The 18,632-nt window shown below is 40.4% G+C and overlaps 1 protein-coding gene across 2 annotated transcripts; it reads right to left on the bottom strand.

Moving 5' to 3' along the window:
* Positions 1 to 138: 138 nt before the first annotated feature.
* On the bottom strand, positions 139 to 18,626 carry EFCAB14 (EF-hand calcium binding domain 14). 2 transcript variants are annotated; one of them, XM_026086661.1, is made up of 11 exons: positions 18,406 to 18,626; positions 17,659 to 17,807; positions 14,144 to 14,289; positions 11,495 to 11,593; positions 9,929 to 10,039; positions 8,935 to 9,015; positions 7,874 to 8,065; positions 7,134 to 7,214; positions 5,661 to 5,772; positions 4,517 to 4,648; positions 139 to 3,695 (listed from the first exon to the last, which is right to left on the bottom strand). In XM_026086661.1, exons 1-11 carry the CDS (start codon positions 18,585 to 18,587, stop codon positions 3,520 to 3,522), a joined length of 1,461 nt encoding a protein of 486 aa, XP_025942446.1. In that variant the 5' UTR covers positions 18,588 to 18,626; the 3' UTR covers positions 139 to 3,519. The 2 variants fall into 2 exon arrangements, with proteins under 2 accessions (XP_025942446.1, XP_025942447.1); XM_026086662.1 differs by having other exon boundaries at positions 8,935 to 9,012.
* Positions 18,627 to 18,632: the final 6 nt, after the last annotated feature.

The raw sequence follows: 18,632 nt of genomic DNA, 5'->3' as shown, positions 1-18,632 counted from the left end.
GCCCCGCCCCTTCCGGCCCCGGGGCGGGCGCAGCCGCGGCCTTCCACCCGCTCCCCGCCTCGCGGCGGCTGCCCTCGTCGCGGCCTCGTTACACTCGACGCCCCAGAAGCGCCCCCCCCCCAAGAAAATCCAAACCGCACACTGAAAATGAAATTTTATTTAGATAAGTTAAAGTCGCATTACATGATAAAACGTGTGGAGTTCAGTAGCTAAAAAAATAACAGCTTCTGTTACACTCATACCGATGAATGAAGCCACTGCGCGTTTCCAAAATAGGTACAGCTTCAGTGAAAGGAGGTGTTTCATTGYACAGGAAGGTATAAACTAAACATACGAAATGGTCCATATACAGGAGTCACCAAAAAAAAAATCCCAGACTGATAAATCAACATTTCAAAAGAAACAAGCAATAGTGTAAGATGAAGAATGAAACCAAGAATCACGGCTAACAGCAGTCTCAGGAGCGTGCCATTTCCTATTCCCCTAACACAGCAGCTTTCAGAGGCTGCCCACTAGTCCAAAAACTCCTCCGCCATAGGAAAGAGGCAGGGGAGCGGAAGCRGCCCAGGGACGGACACAGGGTTCGTTGGAAAGCTGCAAGCCTTTAAGACCATCTGATAAGGTGTCACATTTCCCTTTCACCTCCCAAACTCACAAGTTACCCATTTTCAGTGTTTGCTGCTGTCATCCCACTGTTCCTTCCACCACCCCCAATTTCCCCTATTTCAGACTTTGCGCCTTCTCCTGCGCTTCCACCCGCAGGAGTGGACAGGCAAACTCACAGGTTGTCCTCCAGCAGCAGAGGGGCCAAGGGCGATTAAGTGGTGCACTAAGTGGGGCTCAGAAACCCTTGGGGCCCAGCCATTCTGGGGGCTCACAAGCTGGTCTGCAGGTGGGGGAAGCATGGAGAGGAGAGCAGGAGGCCTCCTCCTGCTGCACCTCCCATGACACAGCCCTCAGGCTCCCACCACCTCAGTGCCCAGCTCAGAGCTCCATGGGTGAGCCAGCACCTCGCAGCCACAGAAAACAGATCTAGACAGGCCTCTTTTCTGTGCCTGTGACTTTTATACCTCTGCAGCACTGGATAAAAGTGGCAGAAGTCTGCTAACACCCAGTGCAAGACTTTGGAAAGCATGGGAGATGGTGACCAGAGACATGGCAGAAGAACTTGCACAAATCAAAGGAACTGGTTGGGGAGCAACACTTCAAGGTTGCAACAAAGTGCTACCAGCTAGTCTAGGTCAAACAAAAGCTACTGCTGTACTCTTAGATGATCTGATTTTGTTAAATTTGTAGCACAAGTCCATCCTATGTTTGCAGTGACTAGGGCAATTAGCAGTTGAATTGAAACACCACTACACACTTGCCATGCAAATTAAGCAGCACTACTGGACAGTTGTGTCCTAGTGCCCAGTTACAAACCAGCTCAGTTCCTTGGCCACATATAGAGAACACCAGAGTCAGGAACAGCACACAGTTCTCAAAATGAGCTCAGCTAACAATTTCACTATTGCTGTTGAAGAGCCTTGTCAAAGTAAAGCAGACTTCAACAAAACAAAACACACTAGTAGATTTACATGGCAATACAAGAATTCTTTAAATTTTAAGATATGTTAAATTTCATACAAATCAAACTTTCAAAAATACTTTGCAAACTCTGGAATATGGCTATGATACAGTATGTACAAATAATATAATGGTTACATATTATTGCTAGTTTTATTATTTGGTTAAAGAATCATACAGAAGTGTATAAAAGTGTGTGGAAAGTGGCAAGAAGCACGCACTTGCTTCTTGTCCTTTTAAAGCCAAGGTTGCTTGTTTTTTTTGTTGTTTTTAAATACTGTTTTAAAATGTCACATCAACAAAAGCATCTCCTTACTGGGTCATGTCTGCATTACCCAAATAGGATAGAAGAGCAACAGTGAAAGAAGCCTAGGCAATGGATAAAAATTTCATTTTGCAAAATCTTTCACTGATTTATACTTCCAGTATACAATTATCCATAAAACTATAAACATCCAGTCCAAAATTACATAAAATTCAACAATTATGAACAGACTTACATACTGATGATTCAGTGAGGTGGACACCTTCAATTCACTAGTTACGCAAAAGACTCACAATAAGATCAGTGATATTTGTGGGCGAAGTCATCCGATTTGTCCCTGATCTGGCCTGCAAGAGAATCTCTTCTGTAAGTCATTTTCTATGTTTCAGAAGGAATCCCTGGGTTATAACATGCTCTGCATTTAGATCCACTAGTATAAACTCACTCAAGCTCCTCTGCAGATATGGTTAACAGGCCATGGAAGTAACTATACTAATGAAACCTCACTTACAAAGCATTTATCAGTAGAGAATTCTGACRTGACTGCACTCTCCTATCCTGCCTTTTATATCCTTTTATTAACAAGAACACACTGGTTTAGATATCAAGCAATCACGTTCACATTAGCCCAAGAAACAGCATGAAGTTCTACTGCAGGCCTTCCCCACCTGTTCACAAAATGACAAGGAGCTTTACTCGGGGCACAGAGTGACACCAAGAACAACGAGTGGAAGAAACCAGCAGCATCAGCATCCTGTTAAAAAGATCTCCAGTGACCAGTCAGCAAGACCAACAGCACTCCTCTGATCCCACCCCTGCACAGCAAGAGATGGGAGCTATTTGGGTGCCATTCAGCAAGCCGCACTGCAGACTTTTACCTCTTAAGCATCTGATAAAGTTCTCCAATTTTATTTGATATCTCCATCTCAAAAAAAAAAAAAAAAAAAAAAGGCAATCTGAATGCAATACAGCAAAGCTAAAAGAAAAGCTGAAGTGAAAACCCAAGTGCTGGGTAGATAATTGCTCCTGTAGACTCATGATACAAAAACTTTCACCCCTTCCCTCTAAAAATAAGTTCTGCTATAGATGAGCATAATTTACCACCCCCACCTTCCTCTGCCTGAGTCCAAACTCATTCATGGATATACTTAGTCAAAATTAGAATTATAGCTGAAGCTCTCAACGACCCAGTTTAGGTTCAGTCTAATAAACATGTTTACTACCAACACAGCCCAATATAAACTTCTCCTTAAATATGCATAATTTACTCTATTTCAAATATTTACAAGCAGAAAAAAAGTCCATCTTTACAAGACAGATTTCTTCCTGCTCTACATAAAGTGCAGCTCTCTAATTTAAGGCAGATTTCAGTGAAATATAAAACCATGGGTTTATTTTTGTATGTACACATTTTAAATTAAAAACAAGACCTCCTTTGGAAAGGAAAAAATGACAGGCAAATGTTTCTAGTAAGTTTGGGATTCTTCCTGGATTTTAACACAGTCCCAATATAGTGTTCTGTCTACATTAAATTAGTAAATTTCTTTTTAACAAACAAATGAAAGAGTGGCAATGTGTACAGTAATTTAGCTTCAAAAACCTGGGAAAGTGCAGACAATTTTTTCATGTCCTGTAGTTTCCTTTAGCTACAGTAGCATCCATCAATATCACATTTCTAAATATATATTCTATACASCTAAAGCTAATTTCAGTTCTTGTAATGAGTATTTTTCATCTCCATCTGTATCAAATTTCTTAAAGCTCTGCAACTCTTGGAGTGTAGAACCAAGTAGCTTTTGAAGATCTTCATAGGATAGTTTTCCATCAGCATCTCCAGTTTCTTTTTCAAACAAATTCTGAAGATCTGCAAAGAGATTAATGACTTAAAAGTTATTTTTTTGAAGTACACAAGAATACCCTGTATGTTGTTCTTCCAGTTTTACTGCATTATGTGTTAATACCTAATAGTTAAATAAAGCATTCCCAAGTATGTCGCTTTCCTTCTATGTTGTCTCAAGCTGCRAGTAAGTTTAGGAGAAAAAGCATGAACAAAGATTTTTGTATTAAATCACAGTAATTCTGAAAAAAAMCAAAAAACAATCCCTATTTCAAGCCCACAACTAATAGCCCACTCTATAACCACTAACTGTATAAAGATGCAGTTGTCTTCCACAAAAGCAAGCTCTGAATGACTGTTGCTATACCAACAGAGCAGATCATATAAAGGGAAAAGTGTCTATTCATTTCCTGATGCAAAACATTGCCCTTTCAGTAGCTGAAAAGACTGAACAGCAAGATCCAGAAACCATTCATTCCAGGCAGTTCTCTCTCAAAAAGGCAGCCCCCACCACACACCCACACCTACTTCATTTTCCTTCAGCACTCTAATTCTGCCCTTAATTACTCCCCCAATCTCTGCTTTAACACTTGGCACAATACTTCCATACTCAAAACACTTAAAATTCACCTTAGTGCACACTCCTCTTTAAATTCTAGTTTCTTTTCTTTTACAGACTAGTGTCCATTTCCTCCCCTCCCCCTTCTCAAGTCCATGGTTTTCAACCTTTACTAGTACTTTTACCAGTACTTCCATACACACTACCATAATTCCCTGTACGCTTACCTCCTCCTAAACATTTACACAAACTATTTAGGAAAGAAAAGGTCAGCCTAGAAAGGACAAACCTTCTATGCTTGATATTCCTGGTAAGGACAGATGTCTCAGCTGTTCATTCTCCTCTGCGTTGTCATCAGCTGACCTTGATGTCAGCCTTGAAAGGTCTGTGGGCTTTGCTGTAGCACTCGGACTACTTCCAACTGTTGTAAAACAATTTATATTAGTCTTACTGATTCCACAGAATTAGAGTCAACAGAAAAAAAAAACACAGTAAAACTAATTAAGAGACTTTGCACTGCAGATACAACACTGCACGGGATAAGATTGGTGTGAAATTGTTTCAGAATACAGCAGTATGTTACCCAGTCTTACCAAGAGCATGAAGAACAGAAGGAAAAAAGCCTTTTTTTGACAGTTATACAGCTTTAATCTTTCATGCTGTTCTAGGAGACATATGCTTGTATACCTCCTACACAGAATGACTGGCTGGAAAATACTACCTTCCAGTCAGAAAATGTTGAACAAGCTTTACTAATTGAATATACATCTGTCCACCTGGGGTTATTTTCATCTTCTCCCCCTTCTATGAGGAAAAATAATTGTCTACTCCCAAAATAAGCAACTGGTATAGACAAACCATAAGAGTAAACTTGCAAAGGGAATTCTAACACAGGTGTCAATTATCCATCTACCCTTCCAGTGAGGTGGAAATGTCTAATTTTGCTGATTAACAAAAGAAGAAGCACAGTTCTAATGTAGTGAAGTGTTTCAAGTCATTTCATCCTCAGCACTGCCCAAATACACACAGTAGAAGTGCAGAACTGAGGCAAGTTGATGGAGAGCCAGACTTTTCCTCTGTTATGCTAAGCTTTTGAAAAAGTAAAATAGATAATGTTACTGGGTGCAAACTTTTACAAATGCACCTGTGCCAAATAATTCCACGAGTTTGACAATTCAGCACTTAATCACTGTATGCTTTTACATACATTTAGTTAAATACAAGTAATGACACACGTGAATCCTACTGTGCACATGAAAAGCCATCTTCAAACTTAGTTTGTTTTAGAGCCACTACATTCTTACCACCTTAAATGAATTAATCTTCACCAAATTCTTAAGAAAACATTCTGAATTATTCACCTTCATTACATATTCTTTGAATTACGCAGTGAACCTTCAGCTTTATGGATTACTATTACATGTGATTCTTACCATTCTTTGATGCCTCAACGGATCTTTCATTTTCTGACTTGCTTGAGAGAGCACTGATCAGCTGAAGCTTCTCTCTTAGTTTTGATACCTGAGAATCTCTAGTTCCTGTTTCCTGCATATGTAGAGAATATTTTTCTTAAGAAGCACCCTTCATGTAAATCAGAAAGAACTCATTTTAGGAACGTACGTACTTTCCAATGGCTTTCTGCTTTCCAGGCTGATCAAGTTCTAAATGACTAACAAGATTAAAAAACAAAACTATGGAAAGATACAAGGAATAAATTCACATGGTCTGTAAGAAGACAACAGAATCAGAACCTCAACCTGAAAAGGTTGAGCAAATTCTAAAGAATTATTGTATTTCTTATATAAATGAGCAAGATTCTGAAAAATCATAATAAAACCACCAACATTAATGTACACGGAATGAGCATTTAATACATTAATTGAATTATAGTTGTTACAAATGTTTGCCTGCAGCACTGAATACATTGATGCAGGAGCTACTGTATCCCCATCAAARTAAACCTACCATATCCTGTATCTGGACCTCTTTTGCTGATTTCCTGAGTAGGTTCCAGATTATAGTTTGAGCCAAGAACTCCTACAGCCCTCTGAACTTGACATATTTATGTGGTCACATCAGTCCAAGCCTATAACTGACAGTGCAGCCAATTCACTCCCTGCCTTCTTTCCAGAATACAGAAGAGAACTTCACCACCGCCATCCCTTATCCCCAGCCCAAAACTTGGCCATTCAGTTAGTCCATTAAACTTGTTCACAGCCAGTCATTATATCATTACTGACAGAAGGTTTTCATCAGTTCCTAGGCCCCACTAGTACAAAGTTTCTCTAAGTCAAATTCTGGCCGTTAGCTCCTGGCTACTGGTCTAAGAGGACAAAGAGGGGCTGTGCACGCTTGGGCAGCACTGTCTCATTCAGTTCCTTCCCCTCACCCTTTCATGTTTTCCCCTGTGCTGCACGACATRTCAAGGATAAATATAAACCCCAGAAAAAGTGATTCTTTTTTTAAACCTGAAWAAATGCCCCAAAACCATTTGCAGTGTGACCCCACAATAGTTGAGCTAGCCTGAGAGCACAGCAATGGGAACTCAAACCGAGCTGGCTGCCGGAGTCCCCCATTTCACTGGGCCATGGTCTGCACCTCCTAAGATTCCTTCAGCTGCTTGAAAGGATATTACAGCAGTTCTGCTATGTTATCCTGTACAAGCAAGTCTGGGATCAATATTCCACAGACTCAGAATTACAAGACTTTAACCTATCACAACTTTTCTTCCATCCTAAATCACTTCCTGCCCACAAAATGGAGTGGACAAACTGCCCTTCTACTCTGTACTTTAAAAATTGGATTAGCCTGCTTACAGTTTGCTCCCCAATTAATTCCCACTTAAAACGATTATAAAGACAATGACAGGGTCTACTAATCCAGTGTATTTTTTTCCCTTAATTTACCTTCAATTCTTTATCTGAATGAGTTTCATTATCGAGTTGATCTTCATTTTCCACATTTAGAGAGGTAGTTGCATCATTCCCCTACAGGAAAAACGGAGAGCAGAGTTTATTCATTTGCTTACTATTTTATACAATAGTTCTTTCCTTCAAATTTGGCAGGCATGACGTACGTAAAAAACAGAGCAAACATACTAGAAAAAATATTGTGAAAGAGTTGGTTATGTAGTTTACCATAGCAAGATCAGCACATCTTATTGTTAGACATACAGAATGAGCGTTCAGAGACTGATCCCAGTATGGCATACAGAGAGCACTGGAAGGATCCAAAAGCATATTTAAATGCTTTTTGAGCATTTAAGCACTGCTGAACAATCCAGAGGCCCACCTAACTCCTCACTGGGCTTAACAGACTCCTTACGTGTCAAAGTGCCTTCCCCAAACAYAGTTCAAGAGGTTTGTGAATCCTGTTTCATTAAGCAGCTGCCTAAGTCTTAAATGTTGTAGTGTTTTGCATATTTTTCTGTAGCTTCTGCAGGGACGAAATGACTTTAATCAGAGATGTTCTTAATGTTGTTGCTTATTTTTGAACAGATAAGGCAACTTCCAGCCTTTTAAAATGAAATASTAATCCTCTCAAGTTTCACTTTAACATTTTCTTTTGGTTAGGCTTTGAAAAGCTACATATGTACTGTACGGAAAGTACTTGCTTGAGTAGACACCCACAGACACCAAATACTTACCACACTGGTAGACAAGTTCTCTCGTTTGTCCAGCTTATTCACAGCAACCAGAGAGTTTTCCAACAGCGTAACCCTCTGGCTTAGATTACCAATGGCTGAATCCACATTTAGAAGCTTTATGTCATTCAACTTTTGGTATAWCACTACAGTATTATTTAGCTCCTCCAAAGCTGCATGCAGGGACTGGCTTTCCTGAAACGTAAAACCAGAACACGTGAGTTTACTCAACTGCTGCAGCATTCTTGCTGTTAACAAGATAGTGACTGACCCAGTTTAACCAGGCAGACTTCAGACTGGCTTCCCACAAACTGTTGAAACCATCCAACTGGAAGCTTACAGAAAGTTATTCCAGCTGTCAAAGTTTGAAACTGAGATTTTCCTCAAGGCTAAACTCTTTGCTGCTAATTTTATCAATTCAACTGTGCCAGCAAACAACACACAAAGCCCATTCATCTAGTTTTCCAGGTCAAGCTTAGTTAGTAACTATACAAATTTTATTTCCCCAAAAAGCATGTACTAAGCAATGTTTATGCAAGAGATTCACTTTTGAGGAAAATATTGATTGCATTAAATATAAATAAATGCACCACTTCCATTCCAAGCCATTCCAGCTAAGCACTCACACGTTCATTTCTTTCTTGAAGCCCTGCTTTCCGTGCCTTATTACATTGAGGGTGACTCAACACATGCCACTCCCAGATTTGTTCAGATCAGCAAATACCTACCATAAACCCCATTCAATATAAAGCCTTTAACATTTGCATTTACATGAGCAAAGTACACCTACAACTTGTCTGATAGTCACTTCAGTCTTTCTACTCCTCACCCAGTTAAAGCACACAAAACATACTTCCACACTAGGATACGTTCATACTTATACATACAGAGGAACAAATTACAGTAAAATTGTTTTGTACTTGGTTTTGAAGGATGCTACTGGTATTTGGTCTTGACAAAAACAGTTTTTTGTACRCTACAATGTATCAAAACACAAAACTTCAGTATCAGTAGTACTTGTACCAATATTGTACCAATATTTCTTATGCAAGGAGGAAAAATACCTGTTTGCAATTTTCTGTCTGATTTCTCTCAGTCCCTGGTGTAACAATGGAGGGAAGTGAAGGCATCTGCTTTAAYTCCTTCTAATGACAGAAGCAGAAAGTTATGCACCAAGTATCCRTAACAAAATACTAAGCTTTTAAGACCAGGCAGATCATAGCTAAGGGTGTTTTGCTACAACTACTGAGCTCGTCTTTGTCAGGCATGCAATATTTTAACTAAAGAGAATATAGTGAAGAGTGATTTTTCTCTTTCAAATACTTAGGATCTAAATCATTTTTTTAAAATAACCCCCCCCCCAATTAGCTACTCYCCTTTATTAAAGTATTATGATGCACATTTCTTTGTTACTATGAATACTGTCATATCTGCAACATTTTGCAGCATTCACTGAGGATATACTGACTCAGTCAAGCTTTATAACATGTCTAATATGAATATTTGCAAATAAAAAAATCATATTTAAAGTAATCCTGCAGTGTAGTTTAACTGAAAACCTCACTTTGTTGACTCTATTCCCATTAAGTAATTCCATCCCAAGTGGCAGAGGTCAGTATAAATATAGGAAGTGGCTTCTGGTAAAGATCGTCAGTAATTTCTTCCTCATTCAGACCCTTAATTCTACCAGAAGCTCCACGAACTGTATGACAACACTTTCACCATCCCCTATCCTTAAGACAGGGCGGACAGTTACCATAAGCAGTACCCTGCATCACAAAGAGCTCCACATCTGCGTAGTGGGAAGCAACAGATTTGCATCATGAAAAGTGTAACAGGGATCAAGGATTTTTGGCTCCAAGAAAAATACGCACTTGGTACCTGGCAGATGCCACGCTGGGATTATGAAATTAGCTGTGACTAATGTACCAACCAGTCCCTACTCAGACTTCTGAAGTATTCTCAGCATAAGGCAGAACCTCATGCAATTTTAAAATTTGTTTCCAATTAGGCAGATAAACTTTAAAGATGCAGTTTTAAATTAGCACACTTTCTTACCACATCATTTTGGAGTGTTTCTATGGATTTCTTATATTCTTCAATTGCTGTCTGCATATTTTCAACATCATGAGAAACACTGGTTAGTGTGCTACCTATGTTTGCTACAGTCTGGAAGAAAGAAGTAGACATAAAATTTCAGCGTTCCTCCACTGCGCTGTTTCAAAGTTTCAATCTGCTAAACAYGATGTTTTGTTAATGAAGCTGCAGGCAGACTGCCACAGAAATACGCAATTGAGTTGGAATATTCAGCACTTCCTTTGCAGAAAAAACTGCAAATTATACGCATCACAGCGCAGGSCCAATAAATGAACACACACTCTTTACACCTTCAGACTGAGTGAGTGTATGTGTATAAATATAAATACATATCTTCTTTTTACTAGATAAACAAAACTRTGTGTTTGCTATTCCCAAAGCAATGCAAACATTTTCATTAATAAAAAAATCCTGACATTAAGACAGTTTATCCCCTCTCTGCATGCAGTATTTATACTAAATATATGATGTTGACATCTATTTATCCTGCTTTAATATCCTCTAAAAATGACATTCACTGCTATTCTACCGAAGGTCGTTGATCAGATTTTCAAGCAACTATTGACTTTTTTTTTTTAAATGAAAGAACTACTGTGAAGTATCAGGAAAACCACCTCTATCCCCCCATGAAATCAGCAGCTACGTGCTGTGATTGCTACCTCTCCTTYCAACTACTGCACTCTTGTCTTCACCCATTTGAATCCCCCCTTCTGCCTTTTACTTTAGAAACTATTCTGAAATGCTGCASCGGTGTTTTATTAGATGACAACATAGCACCTATCACAGTCAGATTCTGTCAGCTAGGATATCCACAAACACAGTAATATAAATTAATGTAATGAGACACAGAGCATACCCCTATGCTTCTCACTCCATTTTTTTTAATGCTGTATTCTACCATTAGAACAAACAACCCATGTAAAATCCAGTCTTCCTATGATCCTCTCATAGCCATACACTCTCAGGACACTTTCAGTGATTCTCTAACTGCCCAGAGCATATTCAAATGATACCCACACACATCATCCTCCAGCTCCTTCTTCTGCAAGTCTAAACACATGTTCAACATATGATCTCTCTGCCCTGAGGGACCTCAGGGCATCTTTAGCACCTTTCATTATTTTGAACCTAAGCCTCTGTGCAAGAGCAGCTCTCTCAGTAATACTTCAGGACTCTAATACCAGCAGGCAGCTCCGCATTTTCAGGAATATTATCTGCAGGGAAGGAGGGTTATGAAAACCCAAATCCAATTCCAACAGTAGCAGCCTTTTCTTCAAAGAAGGTAGGCAATTGCAAAGACAGCTGGATGCAATAGACAGTTGAGCAGGACATTTTCACCAGGGTTATCAAAAGCCAGGCTACCACCTATAACCTCTGATGTTCTCCTGTGATACAAGGCATTGCGGGACACGTGCAGCCRGAGGTCAAAAAGAAGCTTGAGTCTTTGAAACCCATTGCTTTGGTTAACATGAAACTTAAAAACCAAGACAGAACACACTTAAGGATAGCCACATGTACATTACTTGCCTTCTGGAGYTTCTCTACTGTGAGAGGAAGAGTAATCAAATCGGAAGCAGACTTGATGTTGGTTTTGAGATGATTTACTGTTGAAGTCAATAGCGATACCTAAAACCAAAAGAGGAATATTTAGAATTAGTCAACAGTTGATTCTGACCTCCCCCAATACTAATGACTTAACTGGTAACATAAAAACATAAGATAAAAGAAAAAATATATAAATATATACACGCTAAACACCTCTGTCTCTGTAAGTTAGAAGTCCTACTTCAGCTACATTAGAAATCAGTTCTGCCTCTTGCAACTGCAGCAAGTTTTTTTTGCCCTCCCCCAMACTGAGTAAAAAACCAAAAGGTGTGGAAGCCCTTCCTTTTCAATAAGGTACACATTTTATATTCATCCCCTTGTACAGCTGTTACCCAAGAAAGATTTTTAAAAGTGCAAGAGCCTTTATGAAACAAACAGTCATCTAGTTCTGTATTTGGCAATCACACCTACTCAGCAAAAGCCAGTAAAGCCATGCAACTTCTCTAGCTGAGTGAAGGGCAAACAAAGTGCATGGATCACTCAAACTCTTTGCTACAGAAGTGGAACAGCAAGAATCTCGGTATAATGGATTAGCTCAACTTCTGTCAACTGTTTTACACAGCTGGCAGGTTATTCAAAGTGTCTTCAARGTAATTCATCCATCCCAATCAAGAAGCCATCAATTAAGTTATAAGCAGCTGCAAGTTGGTCATTAATTGCTAAAGCTATCACTAAGATCAGTTTGCAGCTATCAGTGATTGAAACAAATGAAGAAGAGTCATTTCTTCCCACATTTGACAACCCTGAAGCAGAACAGATAAAACTCACTTGTCTTTGGGGAAGGGGCAGTTGTTTCCCAAGCTGAGGAAAGGCATGATCCTTGTTCTACAATAGGCCAATCCGGACCAGTTGGCTTGTAGAGTCTCTAGTTCCAYAGCTGTGAATATTGGCTGAACTCAATTCCCAACAGTGCATCTCAACAACTCACAGAAAATAGTAACTAACTTTCGTTCCTCAGAAAAGTTGGCTCAGACTGTAACCAGACCCTGAGGCAACTGAGGGCCTGCAAGAACCATGTGCCAAGTGTCTTTAACATCCAGGTGCAGACAATAACATTAAAAGTCCTGCTAAGCACATAAATATCTGCAGACAGTACATATTGTTACATGCAAAAGAAAACAATTGTTTGTGGTCAAATATTCAAATATACTTATGTGCTCCATTAAGCACCTAATCATCCCTGTACTAAAAATACCAAAAATACTCTAAAATACTCTTGTACCTAAATACTCTTAAAATTTTAAGACAAAGCACCAGCACCAGGCACAGGGGTTTTTTTTAAGATTTTTTTTGTTGTTGTTGTTTGGTTGGTTAGTTTTGTTGTTTGTTTTTGTCCCTGTTCCTCCCCCTCTTTCTGACACTACTGACAGCCACCAGCTCTAAACCTCTATCCTCCAAGGCAAGGACTTCAGGAAGAGTCTTRCTGGATGGTCTGTTTGAAGCCAGATACACCATCTGAGGAAACAGCTTAGGTGGCTTAGTTCCTTCACAGTWAATAGAGCTAAGACTTACACCAGCTCACAGAATGGCTGAGGTTGGAAGGGACCTTTGGAGATCATTTGGTGCAACCCTCTGCTCAAGTAGGGTCACCTACAGCAGGTTTCCCAGGACTGTGCCAGATGGAGACTYCAAAGCCTCTCTGGGCAACCTGCTCCAGTGTTCAAWCACCCTCACAGTAAAAAAAAGTCTTTTCTTATATTCCAACAGAACTTCCTGCATTTCAGTTTGYRCCCATGGCCCCKTGTCCTGTCACTGGGCACCACTGTAAAGAGTCTGACTCCAACATCTTTGTGCCCTCCCTTYAGATACTTATACGCATTGATAAGATTTCCCTCCCTGCCCCAAGCCTTCTCTTCTCTAGGCAAAACAATCCCAGCTCTCTCAGCCTTTTCTCATATGACAGAYGCTCCAATCCCTTCACCATYTTCTTGRCCTTCAYTGGGCTCACTCCAGTAGCCACCTATCTCTCTTGTACTGGGGAGCCCAGCACCGGACCCAGCATTCCAGGTGAGGCCTCACCAGGGCCAAGCAGAAGGGAAGGATCACCTCCCTCAACCTGCTGGCAACACTCTTCCTTCTAGCTCAGATTCTCAGAGTATGTATTAGCAGAATTCATATACACAAGACATCAATATTTCATTCGTAGCATCATGAACTTTCATTGTCTGATTCTTGCAACTTCTTTCCACAGTCATGAAATGTTTGCAGATACTCTCCTCAAAGTTGAAGTTTCAGATATCTCACCAGGAAAGTACAGAACTATAAAGCTGGGAGGTTCCTTTAAATTCTGCCTTAAGCCTTCTCACCAGTTGCTTAATTTCTCCTCTCTGCAATCAGTCTCCAGTGCAACCAGATGTTCTACTTTTTTGTTTTGTTAGTAGACTAAAACCCCATTTTAAATTCAAAAAAAAGTTTAGCACRTTTGCAGAAGTCCTTAGAGAACAGCTCAGCACTACACTAAATGAAAAAAGTACACAACTTTTTCGTGTTAGCAGGTTTACATTTTWTATAAACAAGTAAATTTGAAGTGAATATTTTCAGTTTTTCAAATCGGACATTGATTCCTCTCACCTGTTTATTGATCTCTGTAATATTTATCCAAATTTTATTTAGTCCCAGCTCTCCAGTCTCAATTTGTTCTAGCTGCTTTTGCTTCTGCAGCAAATCTTCATTCAGTTTAGGAATTTCCTGGAATGATGTCTTTTGATTAGATTCCACTAAAAAAAAAAGAAATGAGAAGTCCAGCTAAACAATGCTGAAAAGGCAATAAACTTTACAAGCAGCAATATCCACATATCTACAACAGTCAAAGATGACAACAACAGCCTACAACAGTTTACTGCCTATTCTGAAGGTGCTTGTTTGGAACAGCAGCTCTTTTGGTCTAAAAAGCATTTATATTTGTAGAGACTGTACTAAATTTAACACTTTGCAAGTTATGCATGATAGTACTGTCATTCTGGTAACCCTCAGCAGCTATTTAGTGCAGTTATTCTGTATTACTTCCACAGATGGACATGAAATAGTAACAGAATTATAAATAAGAACTGCCAATAGCACCAGGGCAAAGGCAGCATGTGAAGTGAACCTTTATGCCCTTTTCAAGCCTACAAAGGGGTTGCTGACCATGAAGTGAATTCCAAACAGATTAGGGTGATTACAGTTCTTCCATGTGACAAAGACAACTGAACTACTCTGCGAAAGCACTGCATAAGGTTACACACTAACGCCTGTTGGTAAAACAAATCAATAAACAAGTTCCTTGGAAATAAAATCAGTTAATATTATGGAAGTGGTAAATACGTAGCTCAAAACAATTCAAGCAAGTCTCAGCCATGCAGCTCTTCCAGGGTCAGCAGCAACAAGGCTGTTTAGTTGCAAATGGTATTAGGCAATCCTAAACCCCAGGGTCTGGGAGGAAACAAGTCAGCAAAGGTTTTGAGGTGGAGATGAAAGGGTTCTCCAAAACCTGCAGCTCCACCCTACAATGCAGCACTGGAATGCTCCAGAACAYACTGCCATTTTTCAGACCCCAGAACACCAAGAGCAGCAGGATCTACATGATACACATCTGGCAGCTCCCTGAAGGAGCTTCCATGTGTGACCCATAGAGCCAAAAGCGAATGCCTTTAGGAGTGCTTTAGGTCTGTGAAGTGGATGCCCGTATATACATAACTAGGAACGTGCATCTTCAAAACCACATTTCACTTTTTCTTTAATTAAGCAAGTTCTGCAAGATATTTCTAGGTATTGACAGCTCAAAATCCAAATAACAGTTCTGGCAAAGACGACCTTGAAAAGACTATTAACAAGGTGAATTTTAGCCAAAACAGARAGCTAATTTTGTATTTGTGTACCTTCTACACAAGCAGTTCACACTGAATCTGATGGCTTCTCCTCAGATTTCAGAGCCCTGTACACAAAACATCTTTCATTAGGCCACTCTCACTGTGCTCGTCATTGTGTGTTTCAGTAACCTACTTAGAGTTTCTTACTGTACTTGGAAGGTTCATTACAAAACACTTTCTGAGCAACACTACTAAAAACTGAATGGAAACACTACAATAATTTTTCCCTCTCTAATTGTACTACAGATGCAAAGAAGTCATATTTAAAAACGCTCTCATACCATACTCGATTTGTTTTAAGCATAGCAGAACACAAAGAAATACTGACAAGGTAAACTGTTCTTATGAAGAMAGACTTTAGATGAAGATTGAGAAGAGGAAGATTTTTTTCCAAACCTGCCATAGGACAGACTGATCTGCGTGCCTTAATTTCTCCCTCCACCCACCTGCTTCCTTGAAGTAGGAGGTTACGTTTTGGAACCAGGTTATTCTTGCTGTATGGGTTTGCGTTGTTTTTTTCTTGTTTTGTTTAATGGTATGTCTCAACATGGTTCCAACTTGGCTTCCAGGCACTGCTATTACAGTGACAAGGAAATATGGGACTATTTCATCACTATCTGAAGGATTAAATGCACTGTTTTTCTATCACCGCTCTTAAGGAGAGGACAAGCACATTTGTAACTGCTGGACAGTAAGCTCAAAGTGAACAACTGCTTTAACAAAGAGCTCTATGTAAAACAGGAATGATACAACTTAACTACACCAAGGCCAACTAATGTTGTCATCTTGCAAAACTCTTACTGCCAGTATGTACTATTGCTTTAAGCAGACTGGTCTGTGAAGACCAACAGTTAGCTTATCCAGAACAGGGCAGAAACTGCTACTGTGGAGCGGAGCTGTTCATTATGGTCAGAGGCACAATGCAGAGCCTGTAACTGAAGGTATCTTCCAGCACTGGCAGACTCCAGACAGGACTAACTCTTCAGGAGTTTTGTGTCACTGAATGTAAAAGCACATCTACCAGCAATGCTTTCTCTCACTTCTAACCAGCCAGAAGATTCTACCTTGGCAGACAGATCAGTTACCAGTTACTCATCGCCTCTCAGCAACACTATGTACCTTAACAGGATGCCCTAGACACCAACAGTAAAGAACATCTAAACATACTTCCTCGACATCACATTCTATCACAAGCAAATCAAGTCTTCTCCTCACCTTCAGCCCTAGCTTCCTCATGATTTTAAAATGAATCTCAAGGGCTCTGGTCATATTTTAAAGTTTTTTTTTCAAGTACAGAGCACAAAAATTCTAAGATGAACTTATGGGACAAAAGCTGCAGTCAACAATGATGCTCCTTGGGAAAAACAAACCTAGTTAACTTTCTTGAAGTAGCTAGAGAGTGAATGCCTAGGCCTCACTACCTCTTGCTCTATTCACACACCTCTTCACCTTACCCTTGCATTTTTCAATATATAGGATTTTAAATACCACTAAAATAAGGCACACCAAAACATATCATCTCTCCAGAGGTGAAGCATAGAGAACCGAGTGCATGTTATATGCAAATTTTACTGTTCGTTATACTTCAGCACTACAGTGGCAGTTATGGTATTGAAATCTAACATGCACAAAGAAAACCCAAGATCAACGAGCAGAATGCTTCATGTAAATTCTATACTTCATATCATATGCAACTCATTAGACAACAGTTAAATAAAAATGGGTCAATGCAAGTAAGATTATACACATTAGAAAGACATATAGAAAAAATGTAATATTGAAGCAGCATTTAATTACAGCTATCTGTGGGCAAGCATTAGAAGTTTTTAAAACAGCTCAAGACAATAGCATATTTTCCATCAACTTTACAGTGAAGCAGCAAAATTCTGTAGACCGCTTTTACATGAATGACTAGTACTTTTTCAAGTAGTGGCTCCCTTTGGAAGGAAGCATTCCCAAGCCCAAAGTTAGGAATTTTAGAAGAATATATACAAGCAATCACAGGTCCACTTAAGCCCAGTGTTCTTACTCCTYCTCAGGAAGTACAGACAGGCAAGCATATATGATACTTGCCTTAGATTCTCCCAGCCTCCAAGTAATTTTGTCTCGGGGAACTTCTCAAGTCAAGGGTACTTTGTCTGCTTAGTATTTTCATGATCTGAATAAGCATGCAAGCAACTAAAGCTCTTCATAATGCCCAAAGCAAATCTGAAATGCTATAGTTACATTCATACTTACTAGTTCGAAACTTTTCCTTTATTGCATCCAGATCTTCCTTGAGYGCTACCTGCATCCAGACTAAGCCAACACAAGCGACCACACAAGCAGCAAGAATGACAAAAGCACATAATGGGTAACAGAATTTGCAGCATCGTAGATAATCTCCCCTGGGTAAAACAGAAATAATGGGTTGTGAATATTCAATAGTACCTGCAAAAGTTTTGTTTTAAATGCAGTTCAGGCTAATCAAGGAACAGCACTGGAACAGCACACACACTTGGGCTGACAAAGTCTAATGAAGAGTTTTGCCAAGAGTACATAAGTCTATACCACAAAAAGAGGACTATGACTCTCTGTACAGTCTGTCCTCAGGAGAAACGCCTAGCATATTTAAGAGCAGCAGGTTCCTCTTACTAAGATTTCCTATTCTGCTAACACAAATTCACGTGAGGAACATCTGCCTGATAGCTTGGAAAGCAGGCTTGAAGAAAGGGTTTTATCGCAATGTTATGACAAGTCCCTTTAGATCATCCCAAACTGAAAGCCTGACTCTCCCTACGACAGGCCTCCTTCAGCTATTCTTAGAGGCCCATCAACATCGCTGTTGCTTAACCGGGAAGTTTATCTCCGGCAGAAGCACGCTGCTGGGCGCTCACGATAAGGCGGCACTGAGTCAGCGCCGCCGGAGGACGCCGGGCGGCGGGAAGCGCCAGGCGGCGGGAACTCGGCGCCCCGCGGCGCCCCGAGCCCGGCGGCCCCGCTCACCGGGCGAAGCGGCCCCGCGCGCCCGGCGCCGCGAACTCGTCCTCCTCGGAGCTCGACTCGGAGTCGGAGGCGGGCGGCTCGGTGCGCAGCAGCCGGTGGCCCGAGCCCTTCTTGGCGGGCTTCTTCCTGCGGCCGTCGGCGGCGAGGCCGATGAGGGCGTTCAGCTCCTTGCGCTTCTTCATCCTCTTGTGGGGCGTGGGCGGCGGCGCGGCCGGCGGCTCGCTCCC

This window comes from Apteryx rowi, unplaced genomic scaffold, assembly GCF_003343035.1.
Source record: "Apteryx rowi isolate R43461 unplaced genomic scaffold, aptRow1 scaffold_7, whole genome shotgun sequence".
NCBI classification, from domain to species: Eukaryota; Metazoa; Chordata; class Aves; order Apterygiformes; family Apterygidae; genus Apteryx; species Apteryx rowi.
The sequence above is the reverse complement of the archived record's forward strand: the minus strand, read 5'-3'. Positions and strand labels throughout refer to the sequence as shown.